This window comes from Parus major, chromosome 8, assembly GCF_001522545.3.
Source record: "Parus major isolate Abel chromosome 8, Parus_major1.1, whole genome shotgun sequence".
Classification (NCBI taxonomy): domain Eukaryota; kingdom Metazoa; phylum Chordata; class Aves; order Passeriformes; family Paridae; genus Parus; species Parus major.
The window spans coordinates 21299536-21312016 of NC_031777.1; the positions used below are offsets into that span (position 1 = coordinate 21299536).

A 12481-nucleotide genomic window follows, 5' to 3' on the forward strand; every position below is an offset into this window, starting at 1 on the left:
TTCCGTATTTTTCGGTGGGGTAAGCCGGGCAGTTATTTCCTCGCTTCCCTCCGCTGCTCCCGGCGCTCGCTCTCCGCGGTCGCTCTGGGCACCGACAATTTCATTTCCCAGCAGCTGCAAAACAAAAACTTTTTTCAAAGGAAATAAGCAGATGCACGCATCCACCCAGGGGTTTGTTGGTTTGGGATTTTTTTTGTTTGTGGGTTTTTTCCCCTTTTAAAATATACAAACTTAATCTTTTATTTTGCAATAAAAGTATCGGGGGAAAAAAAAAAACCACAAAAAACAAAACCTAACCAAAACCCAAAATACACGCCAGGGTTTCTGTGCGTTCAAGCAACACTGCCCAGACAGTAATTTTATTTACGCCGAAGCTTTCATTTTTGCGATCGCGCAGTCCCCGGGTGAACTTTAGTTTTAAGCCGTCCCCAAAATGCGCGATTCCCCGCTCAAAGACCGATAATTTTTTTTTGACCACTCATTGTTAAGTCGCACTTAGCTTAATTTTGGACGCGGCTGAAGTTTGTCCAACATCCTCGCCCCTCTTCGGGTCCTTCATCTCTAAAAGATTGCCGCTCTTGCCCCTGGCTGCTTCCAGGTAGGAACCAAGTGCCTGGATCTCACATGCGGTGCTGTTCTGGTTTTATTATTGCAGATAAAACAAAGGTAGAGAGGCGGTTTAAATTGGCAGCGTTATTCAACGAATGAGCTAAAATTACTCCACATGTGAATGGCGTAGCTTGGAAAGCCAGAAGAGGTGAAAGGAATTATCCCTGTTTTTGCTTTAGGTTCTTTAGAAAACTTTCTGGATCATCCAGCGATGCAATCGAGAAATCGCAGGATTTTCTTTCTTTTAACCAACAACCCCAGCTCTAGACTAGGGAAGTCTGTAAATAGGTTGGAAGCATGGAAAATAATTCTTCACCTTCAGATCTAAATACATAAAAACCATCTGGTTGACCACAATGAAATCATTAGGAACTGTCTACTTAAAGAGTTGTATTGAATGCTTATCCTTCCACACAGGAAATGTGTATGGTAAGTGATTGTTGCAATAAATCCAAACAACTCTGGGCATCTTCGCGTTTGATGATCTTTGTAACTCGGGTTTCAAAAAGGAAGAAAAAGTGCAGGGGTGGAAAGGCGACTTAACGGGTTGTACGGACAGGGCTGGCGGTGCCCCCTCCCGCTGCCCTCCCCGGGAGTGGATAATTCCCGAGGCGGCAGGAGAGAAGCGGCCCCGGCTTCGTCCCGGTCGCCGCTTCCCGGCGGGACGTGCGGGGCCGGGTGGAAGTGAGCCGAACCGAGCCGAGCCGAGCCGGGCCGAGCCGAGCCGGGCCGGGCCGGGCCGGGCCGGGTCGGGTCGGGCCCTCAGCCCCGGCCCCGCCAGACACCTGTTTAATGCGCCGGCGGGCAGCGCGGAGCGGCGGGGCTTGGCGGTGTTGGTAGGCTCCAGCCCGGGGCTTACCCCCGACGGATTTTATTTTATTTGGGTTTATTGAACAATCTCCTCGGGCGGGAGAGAAAAGCCGGGAGCGGGAGGGAGAGGGGGCGGCGGGCGGGTGCCAGCCCGCTTGGCCGCCCGCGGGGGGCGGGAGGGGCCGTGAGGGGCCCGAGCCCGGGCCCGGGGCGCGCCCGCTGCCCGCCGGAGCGGGGCTGCCCCCGGAGCGGTTTTCGTTCGGGTTTGGCCAAGTCGGGAGCGGGGCCGGGAATGCGGGCCGGGGGCGAAGCGACAGCAAACCCATGGGTAGGCTGAGGGTTGCGGATTTTTTCCTTCTTTCTCTGTTTTCCTCTTCCCAAACCCCCGGCGCTTCCTCCCTTCGGCAGCCGCCTCCGCGGGAGCGCCCTCCAGGCCCGGGGGCTTTTCCCCGCGTTATTTTTTTTTTTCCTAAAAAAAAATTAAAATTTAAAATATAAAGGCTTTTAATTTTTTTGATTTATTTTTTTTTTTAAATTTTTGAAGAAGAAGTTTACAGCCAAACAGAAGCGGGGCGCAGTTCAGGACCGGGACCGGGACCGGGGCCACTCTGCCCGTCCCCGCCGCCGCTTCCTTCGCTCACCGCGCTCCTAATTTTTTTCCTTTCCCCCTTAAACCGGTTTCCACAGCAGCTGTCCGGGTGTGCGGCTGCAGTTGGCATATTTCACGCGTTGGAAAAAAAAATTAACTGTTTTTCCTTTGTATCTTAATCCAGTGATGAGAGCTCTCCTTTGTTGGCTTTCGGGCTTGCATTTGTTTTATTTATTATAAGGAAATCCAGTTTGGTTCAAATATATAATCCATTTGAGCACTTAAATCCCCAAACAGCTGGCATTATTTTGTTTTATAATCTTTGGCTTTTCTGCACAGAGCATATTTCTAAATTCCTACTTGACATTTATGGGGAAAAACTTTTTAATGTAAATGGATATTGTGATTTTTTTTTTCCTGGGTACTTCCTAATTTACATGCATCATCAATTTTCCTGGATTTCCTAATGTTTTAATCTTTTTTCCTCCCTTATAGCTTGTTAATTAATTTTTTTTCCCCAAGAAAACTTTTTTTTTTTTTTTCTGGAGGGAGAAAGACGTTAATTTGCCCCATTACTTTAATCTCTGGCATTTGGAAATGGTTGAGAGACCACAAAAATGCAACCTGTTGTAGAAACCAGAGTGGTGTGTTTTATTTATTTTAATCGATAGCAGAGAGGTGATTTAGTAATAGGAACTCTGAGTAACATTTAGTAAAAGATTTGCAGATCTGGTGGCTGTGTATGGGGTGTGCATGTGCTTGCATATGAGCGCGTTTCTTTGCAGGCTGATTAGCGAGTGAGTTTTACACTTATAACCAGTGGTCACTGCTGTTTTCTCCACTTGGTGAGTGTTTGTGATGCCTGATAAATGCAGCTCTGTCATGGCTTCTCCTACTTTTATCAGACTTTCCTTTTAACTAATGCAGCACCATGCTACAACCTTTGTAAGCAGAGGATTCAAAACTAAGCCAGAGAGAACTGATCACTACTTGTTTCTTGGTGAGAGATTTTTTTTTTTAATGATTCAGATCTAAAGGCTCTTGATACAATTTGCCTTGGTCGTGGCATGTTTAGCCTCATTATTAGGAACACACAGGATTACACAGGTAATTTGTGTACACCTTAAAGAGGGTAGCTCTAAAATCCCATAAGTATTCATATAGGTAACCATAACAAAATAATACTAAAAAAATCAGTTAGGTTTCAGTATGTCCATCTAACCTTCATACTTGGTAGACAGTTTATATAGCTTCCTAGATTGATCTCCACCCTCCCTCCCTCTACTCCTTGTTTAGTTAATTCAACAAAGACTTTTTGCAATCTGTTTGGAGTTTGTCTGATGCTGTGGAAAAGTAGCTGCTGATTTATTTGGTTGCTTTTCGATTTCTGTCTCTAGCCCGTCTTTTCTCCTCCTTTCAGCGGGGATGTCAGCTGTTATTACTTCCTATTGATCCCTTTGCAAAGTGAGAAGTGAACTAAAATTAATGTCAATTCCACTGCTTGGATCAATAGCTGGAGTTATTTTAATCTGGATTTGCGCGAGGTGCTAAATTAAAAAAAATCAGCATAGAGGCAGAAAAGTAGCAGCTCCTCACTCCACCTGTGCCCACTGCCTTCCCAGCACCTAAATGTTCCCTCCAGCTGATTACCCTGCAATCCATATTTTTTTAATTAAGAAGGTCAGTTAGTTTTCTTATATTTGGGTTCTGTATTTAAACCTATGACATTTTGACATTGGGAGTGTATTAACGATAGATTTTCATAATGACTGGTCTGCCGCAGCCTAATCTGTCCGTGTTGCTGGGGGGTGGGGAGGTGCTGGGCGATAAGGGAGCAAGAGAGAACGAAAAAGGAAGTGAGAGCTGAAAAAAAATTAAATTTGGCTGGCTGAGATATTGTAATGTGTTGATTTATTCCCGGTGTAATGAAGTTTGCAAACGAATAAACGGCCATAGTGATTCACAGTATCCTACAGGAGTGTCAAGTGTTGCAGCCAGATTACTAATTTATGAAATACATTTAACGTAATGGTGTGAAAGCACAAGTAAAAATAGAAAAGCATGCAGAGGGGGTTGCCTTTTCTGTGTTTTTCTATGATTGCTCAGTTTTGCTTCCATGTGAATGATCGTTTATTTCTAAGAACAGAGGCTTATTTGCATGCATCTCTTTGAATATATAATCGTGTGTGTGTGTGTATTTATATTTACATGGTTATATAAGCCCCCCAAAAACTCTAAATTTGCCAGTGGCTGCAGTTTTCTGACCTCCAGACTTTGATCAGCCTCATGTGAATCAGCAGAGCAAGTGTACCCAGGACTGCAGTGCTGACCAGGTTGCCCTTGGCATCCCTCACTCTTCCTCTCCCTGTCGCTGTCTGTGGCAAGAACTCAACGAGAAAGTTATTTAAAATTTGGAAGAGAGCAAATCCGTTAATGCGAGATACATAATCTGGTAATTTAGCAATGATGTCTGTAAGGATGAGTGCCAAATGAGGAAGCAGAGAGATGATGTCCACTCATCTTCACAATTCATAACAGTCAGTGGAGCGGCTGGGTACAGGATGGGAGAGAGGAAACGCTATCACTGAACTGCATTAAAGCCCCAGACTGGATTTCATACACTTTGTTAACCTAGGCTCCCTCATTCATGGAGTACAAAAGGCACTCCATTAGGGAGACACTCTTTCACTAAGTTTTATTTGAGATGTTTGACCCTCTGGATTTAAGAGGCACAATTTGTAACAGCTTTTTATTATTATATGATTTTTCTGGCCCTTTGAGCTCCAGCGGCTAGTATATTGTTTCAAAGTTACAGTCCTTGTATTTTAAGCTGGGTTGTGGGGCCTGAATGGCAGGCGGCGGAAGCTTGAAAGAAAAGGCATGAGATTGATTGGGGGAGAAAATAACAACACAAAAAGGCAGTGCGAACTGGGGGAGATAGAGAAAGAAGGATTTTCCCTTCTTTCACCCTGGGAGGGGGTTGTGCCTGACTGGGTGGTTGCAGCCAACCTGGGAGGCTCAGCAAGATGCGAGGCAGAAATTTTGTTAACATTTTCCTCTAAATGTTAATGGCACATCCAGGGCAGTTTACAAATCTACTTAAGAGTGAGTGCATTAGGAACTAAAATTACTGATCCATCCTCTCTTGTCCCCGACCCGAAAGGCAGACGCTTGCAGAGATCAGATGGCAGAAGCGCCCATTATGATTTTAAATATTGTCAGAGACGCCAGGCATTTTGCTGGGGAAGTCTCTTCTCCTTTGGCTCTCAGGGACCGTGTATGCATGAGTGGGTGTTTGTGTGTTACACACACACACACACACCGGGACACAGACACATTGCTACATTCCAGTGGTGTGTGTACATATGTATGATGGTATGGAATCCTGTGTGTGCAAGTACACATCTACCCATATGTACTGTGAGAGCAAGAGAAAATACCTGTCAGTTATGTACGTCTCAAGCATCATGTACAGTTATAACCATGTGTCCTGTCTGATTTGGGTAACTGTGTACAATGGATAATTTTATGTTGGTCCTACATCCCCAAACCCCAAGCTAATAGCAGGGTGTGTGTATGTGGGGGCTTTCTTAAGTTTATTGCAGTAATATATATGTGCCACTTGCCATATAAAATTCCACTTATAATTTGGAGTTACTATGTTAATTTTAGACTGAACATTTTTTATTAGTGCATTATTAAATCTGCATGTTATTATGTTTGGTTTGCCTTTCATCCATCTGCACTGGATGATACCCTTTAACCTGGAGGGCCAGGGCTGACTCCACTAGTGTGTGAAGTTGTCTATTGATTTTCTTGAATGAGAACAGTGGCGCATCTCCGGCCGGTGGCTTGTAACACATGTGGCCACTTGGCTGCTGGAGCATCCCAGAGAAATGAGTGCAGAAACCTAATTGGTTGTGTTTTCTTTCCCTTTCTGTTTTCTTGCAGTGTTTGAAGGGTGATGATGCTCCAGTAATTTTCCCCGCTCCATTCCTAGGCATCGCTTTGCTTTCCTTCCGGGGAAGATCGTTCTGCTTGTGATCCTGCTGAGGAAAGAGACTCCGATGGACTTACACCGGGCAGCATTCAAGATGGAGAACTCACCCTATCTCCCCAACCCACTGGCCTCCCCAGCACTGATGGTTCTCGCCTCCACTGCCGAAGCCAGCCGTGATGCTTCCATTCCCTGCCAGCAGCCGAGGCCTTTTGGGGTCCCTGTGTCAGCAGATAAAGACGTGCACATTCCCTTTACCAATGGCTCATACACTTTTGCCTCAATGTATCACCGCCAAGGTGGGGTGCCGGGAGCATTTGCAAACCGTGACTTTCCTCCATCCTTGCTTCACCTTCACCCCCAGTTTGCACCCCCCAACCTGGACTGCACCCCAATCAGTATGTTGAACCACAGTGGCGTTGGGGCTTTCCGCCCCTTTGCATCCAGTGAAGATCGGGAGAGCTACCAGTCAGCCTTTACTCCGGCCAAGCGCCTGAAAAACTGCCATGACACTGACTCTCCCCATCTGCGCTTCTCGGACACCGATGGGAAGGAGTATGAGTTTGGCACCCAGCTCCCCTCCAGCTCCCCTGGCTCCCTCAAAGTTGATGATACAGGGAAGAAGATATTTGCTGTTTCTGGCCTCATTTCTGACCGTGAGACCTCATCCAGTCCTGAAGACCGAAGTGACAGATGTAAGTACCTCTGTTGATTTGGTGGTTCTTTAATTGTGCCTTGTTGAGATGGGCAACAGGTGATGGCCCCGCAGTGCTGTGAGACTTGCCGGAGGCAAAGGCAAAGCAGCCTTTCCTGCCTGCTGTGCTCAGCCATGTAATATTGCCTTGTTCTGTCAAAAGGATATTGACAGATTTTTAGGTGAAGGAAACTCGCCTTCCAGCACATAGCTGGAGAGGTGATGTTGATCGTGCAGAAAGCTGTCCATGCACCAGTGTGAGGCTATAGGTGCTGGTACATGTATGTGTGTAAACAGGGATGCAGCTGGAATGTGTAGCCAGGAACTTTCCCAAAGTTTGCAGCAAGCAGGTGCCCCCTGCTTTTTCAGGTGTTTCTTTCTGACCTTTTCTTCATGCACACCATTCTTAGAGCAAATGCATTGCCGACCGTCACAATTCATGCCTCAGCTTAGGACAAAAGTACCTTTTCCTCTGGTTAACTTAAGAATATTGTTGGCCACTGAGCTCCCTCTTTAAGACAAGTACAAATTGTTTTTACAATTCAATAAGCTGTTACATCATGTACTTTCTCTGAGTGTTTCCCCTATTTTGGTGCCCGCTGAAAGGTAATTTGCCCTTTTGCAGGCCAGTGATTGGACTGAAGGAACCCGGTCTGCTTGTTCATGACTGTAACTCCCTGTTCCCCCACAGCCTTGTCCCTTGTGGAGTTTCCTACACAGAGGGGCAGAGCTGTTCTTCATGAAGTGCAGGCTTCCAGGTTTGCAGAGCTGGGAGGTGACCCACAATGGGGAGTGGTCTGGGGGCAACAGAGAATAGTACTCCAAGGAAGAGTGCTTACTTATGATTAGAGTTTTCCTGTAAACCCAGACACGTAATCAAGCAGTGAGACGTTCACTTTTCACATGGGCTCCTTTGTACTGTTGAATTTTATTAATAGAAAACAATTTTATTATTGTTGTTGTTATTATTATTACATTTTTTTTAAACAAAAACCTGCTGCACCGTTGCTTTCTCTCCCTTTCAGATGTGATTTTTCTTCTCCCCTTTATGATACCGAGGAGAGTAATAGAGACATTGTGGCTCTCTCTCCCCTGTCGGCGCTGCTTCCTCAGGCTGTCTCCTTGAATTAGGCACTGTGCTAACTTACCAGCGCTAAAAGACATCTGCCTAAACCCAGCGTACCTTTTCAATAAAAGTCATCATAAAATCAACCTGCCTTTTAAATCCATCGCTCTTTGGTTTTGAAATATGCTGCAAGTGTGTCTTTTATTGTCAGCGTTTGCGAGGGTAGGACAATTCCCACTGATGGCAGGAGCTGTGTATTTCTTGCAGTACCAGTGTGATCTCTTGTGTCTCTCCCCCCTCTCCTTCTGATCCACCCCCGACCATGCTACTTTTTGTGCCGTAAGCTCTTTTCATTGTTCAGCATCTCCTCTCTCTCCTTTTGGGTCTGTAGGGAAAGTGGCTGTAGGTGGGAGCGCATGTGGATGTGTGGAGGCTGGTAATATAATTATCCATGGGGGAGGCAGGTGAGATGGCAAGGCTTAGAGACATCTTTGTTGATGCTCTTTCCCTTATCGATATAACCTGGCTGTGAAAATGAAGCTTGCTCGAAAGAGTACTCTGAGAGATAGCGGCGGAGGAGAGGGTCCGCTGACTAAATGAATTTAGAGCGCATCAGCTGCTATGGATCTTGCTGGCAAAATCCTGTCAGATACCCCATTTAAAGAAGTAAATCTGTTAAATGAATTAGACCACATGGAGCACAGCTGTGGACAGACAGACGCATCCACATCCATCGCCGTGCCTTGCCTTTGCCAAGAGCGTGTGCCGAACGCGGGTCCGCTCCTTCTGGGAGCAGACGGGGCTTTGCACAGATGCAGGCAGGTTGACACTGAGTGCCAGTGCTGCTGCCAGTGCCGTGGCAGGGGACTTGCCAGGGAAAGGAAGCAGAATAAAACTTTGCAGGTGGCTTGGGAAACTTGGGCAGAAGTGGAAGGTGTTTTGTTGTATTGTTTTTGTTACCATGTTAAATTTCTTTAAGATGCCTTTCTACACGGTAGAGTTGAGCAAATGCAACATCCCTGCTACTTCATCAACATTAAAATTTTTCTGTAACTACCAGGATGATATGCACTAAATATGTCTGTTGGCTCTGTATCATATTCTCATCACATATAGATAACTGCACTGTGGAAACTTCACTCCATTAAGAGAGCGAGTTTATTTGGTGTGTGCATACACACGTATGGGTGTGTTTGCTGGAGGCTGAAAGCAAGTTGTGGAGCTTTTAGAGGATCCTAATGGTCTTTGATGCTGGTCATCAGAAAAGAGAAACTTCTGAAGAATTTGAGATCACAGATTGCAGATAGAATGGTGATCCTCTTTTGCATTAACATTTGCAGATATATTTTTAAAGTTTCTGTAGAAATGTGTACCTTGGGGTTTGTTTTCTCTGAGAAGTTTCATGGATTCTTGTGTAACTGTTATATATAACCCTTTGTAAAAGCTGCCTACTTGTGCTCCTTATGGAGCAGGTAAGTACCTGTAGCTTCAAGGCAAAAGTGTAATTAATTAGGCTTTTCTACAACTGCAAGGAAAAATTGTAACATTTTCTTAGATCTTAAACACCTTCCCATGTGTAATGGGTGCTTTTCAGGTTTGGAGAGCTTCACCATTTTGGTATGCTTTTCAGATTGCTGAAAGAGTTTGTGCTACATGGAAGCTGAATTACTCTGATTGCCCTGCATGGTCTTCTCTTCCACTGCAAATGCCTTTTTTGAATAGATCATTAAAATATTTGTTTCATGTCATAGCCTAAATGGTGATTTTCTAGAGAAACTCCCCCCACTTTATTTTTTAAATAAAATGTAATCACTGAGTTTTAATTTCCCTGAAAAATAGGTTTTTGCTTGGAAGACTTTGCAAGAAAACAAGGATCAAACTGAGACATTTGCACGTCAAGGAGTGTTTGGAAGGTGCTTATTTATTCCTCTGCAGCATGAGAGGAAAGTCTTACCCTGCCTTCACCAGTGGAAGAAACTTGAAAAATTCAGTAAAATTATTTTTGATATGTTCTGGTGTATTCCAGATTAGCACCTGGCCCCATAAGAGATGTGTTCTTGCAGCAGAGATTGCTCTGCCCTTTGCATAAACTTTTCCCTGCTTCTAAAGCAGGATGATGCTTGGACCCATACCCAGCATCTCACAAAGGGACAACATCTTTGGGGTACTTTTGGGTGGGACTGCACTCTTTGTTAATCAGGAAATTGGGCTGAGATTTAGGTATTATGGTCTGCATTTAGTTAAGTTGTCTCTTGCTGTAAAATGTGAGCATTCAGGACATCCGGAGCGATGGAGCGTACAGAGAACATGTGGAAACATGGAGCTTTTCCAGGGATAAGCAGACATACCATGTATTGGATGGGCCCATTCCCTTAGGTGCTTACTGAGAAAAATAATGCCATTTGTTAGAATTTAGGAGCTTATTGTACAGCATGTGTTAAAGGCACTGGAAGACATATTTTATGGGTTTGTTTTAATAAGTGTACAATAATTGAGATTCCTAGGAGGAGAGGAAATAAATGGCATGTTTCTTTCTGCAAAAGAGATCTACAGCCCTATTTTAAAATCAGGGGAAAAAAGAAAGATTCCTGTTTTTTTACTTCTAATAAAACCTGTCTCAGTATCCTTCAATCATAGTACCCAGTTCCTGTGGCACTGCTTTCCTACAAAATGAGAGGCAGAGGTCAGTGCCAAAGCCGGGACCTCTTGGCAAAGAGCTGGACCTTGTCAGAGCAGAGACCTCTGCCCTTGTGGGGCAGCCCATGCTCCCAACCTCCCTGGCACCACAGAGGATGGTTTCCCATTACTGTCTGCTGCTTGGTCTCCAGCACGTGTTCTCTGTGACTAGTGGTGGAGCACAGACCAATATGTGAAGGTGATCTCTACATCCTGGCCACTGATTCAGTTTCCATCCTCTGGCCAGAGTATGGCTCTCCAAGTCTCAGTTTCCCTGCTCCTGCTGGTGGCCCTTGTCTAGCTCCTGCTGTGCCCAGGGGATGAACATTTGAATGGGAGCAGGCTGGGATCCTTGTTCATCCTTTGGGTCTGCTCAGTGTAGTAGGAGCGATTATATTATTTTTTTATTATTATTATTTTTGATAATCATATTTCACCTTGGACATAGATTGTGCTGCAACTGGTTTCTGCAGAAGTTGTGTGATGTATTTGTGAGCTCTTTGTTCCACCTTGGGGTTTTAAAGAACATCTCTAGCATGGAGTTAGTTTTAGTTTTCCTTTTGAAACAACTGGTTTGCTATTGATCAAATGTAAATTGCACTTCAGGTGATGGACATCAAGGCTATGATGACCACAGCATGAATTCTTGAATAGTGTGGTGCTTTGGAAATCAGATCAAGGGCTGTCTGTGCAGTCACCCACCTGCCCAGACATGTGTTGGGATTTGTGTTATGACCTATGTAGAGAATTGTGTGTGTCTATGTATGTGTGCTGCCAGGAAGAAGGTGGGTTTTTTTTTGTGGCGGAACAATGGATTGGAGGGGGAAGGCACATGTCCACACGTCCACTGCTCACAACTCTTCCCTCTGGGATGCACCACCTCCAAGGCTGGTAAAATTTAGGGTGTAACGCAAAGTGATGCTTTGTTGCTAATCATAATCAGCTACGATCATGGGAAATTGCAAGTTTAACTCTGCTTATGAAATAATGAAATAAATTGAGTGGAATGTTTCTTTCTGTCATGCAGTGCCCTGCATGATGTAGGAGTGAAGAAGCAACAGTGGAATTCTGGAAGGGCTGGGCAAGCAGATGGGCACTAGCAGGGATGATAGCCATGCATCCATCCCTGTTGCTCCACCAAATACACACCATCCTTGTGGAGTAAAGTGTGCTGCACGGAGGTCTTGGAGCATGCAGCAATCACCCCCTTTTCCTGTTTTTCTGGTAACAACCTTCCTTCTCCCCCTGCAAACTGTTGCCGAGACTCCTTTCCACGCTGTTTGGCTTAATTGTCTTGTCGGGATAAAAAAATGTTTGAACAGTTAAAAGTGGGGAAGGGCTGGATGGGAGCAGCCCCTGCCGGCTGCAGGGCCATCTGGCCTCCCTTGGATCTGCCGGTCTCCAGTTTATATTTCTCTTTCTGTTATTTGGGGCTATCTGGCGCACTTGGAATACCTAATCACCATGGTGAGAGGAGGGATAGGGCTGCCTCCCCCAGCCTCCCCTTCCCATCAATTGTCATGCAGAGCCCGGCCGGGCGCTGCTCCTCGAAGCCCTCATTTGCTGTCCTCGCCCGCTCTCAGCAGAAGGATGCCTTTTAATTGATCATTTGAGGGGGAGGGCTGGGGCTGTTTTCTCCTCCAAAATGTTTCCCCATGCAGCCGCTGCCATCCGGCCAGCCTTCATGTCATCTCTGCCGTGCCAGAGATGCCTTGTGCCCTCTCTCTTCCTTTTTGGAGTCCCCGGGAGCTGGTGTAACCACTGTCTTCGGAGTGCTGAGCAACACTGAAATGTTATATTTATCCATCTCCTGCTGGAGAGATGGGCATGGATGCAGTAAATATTTATCGCTCCTCTTTTGCCCTGTGTGCCTGGATGTTGGAAAGAGGGTACTTACTGTAGAATTGCAGGGAAACCTCCCCACCTTGCTCGGTATTTCCCATCAAAACCACGGCCCCCAAACCACTGGCCGAACCTTGCTTTTCGAGAAGGAATGAATCACATTAAATCTTCAGCCCCATCGATCAGACTCGACTGCTG

The 12481-nt window shown here is 45.6% G+C and overlaps 1 protein-coding gene across 4 annotated transcripts in view; it reads left to right on the forward strand.

The window, feature by feature from the left end:
• The first annotated feature begins 5959 nt into the window (after positions 1-5959).
• Positions 5960-12481, forward strand: part of RNF220 (ring finger protein 220) — a 215850-nt gene continuing 209328 nt past the window's right edge. For all 4 annotated transcript variants that reach the window (XM_015636627.1, XM_015636630.1, XM_015636629.1 and 1 more), the window contains exon 1: positions 5960-6700. In XM_015636627.1, coding sequence (XP_015492113.1) covers positions 6076-6700 — 625 coding nt within the window. In that variant the 5' untranslated portion in view covers positions 5960-6075. The remainder of the gene's footprint in view (positions 6701-12481) is intronic.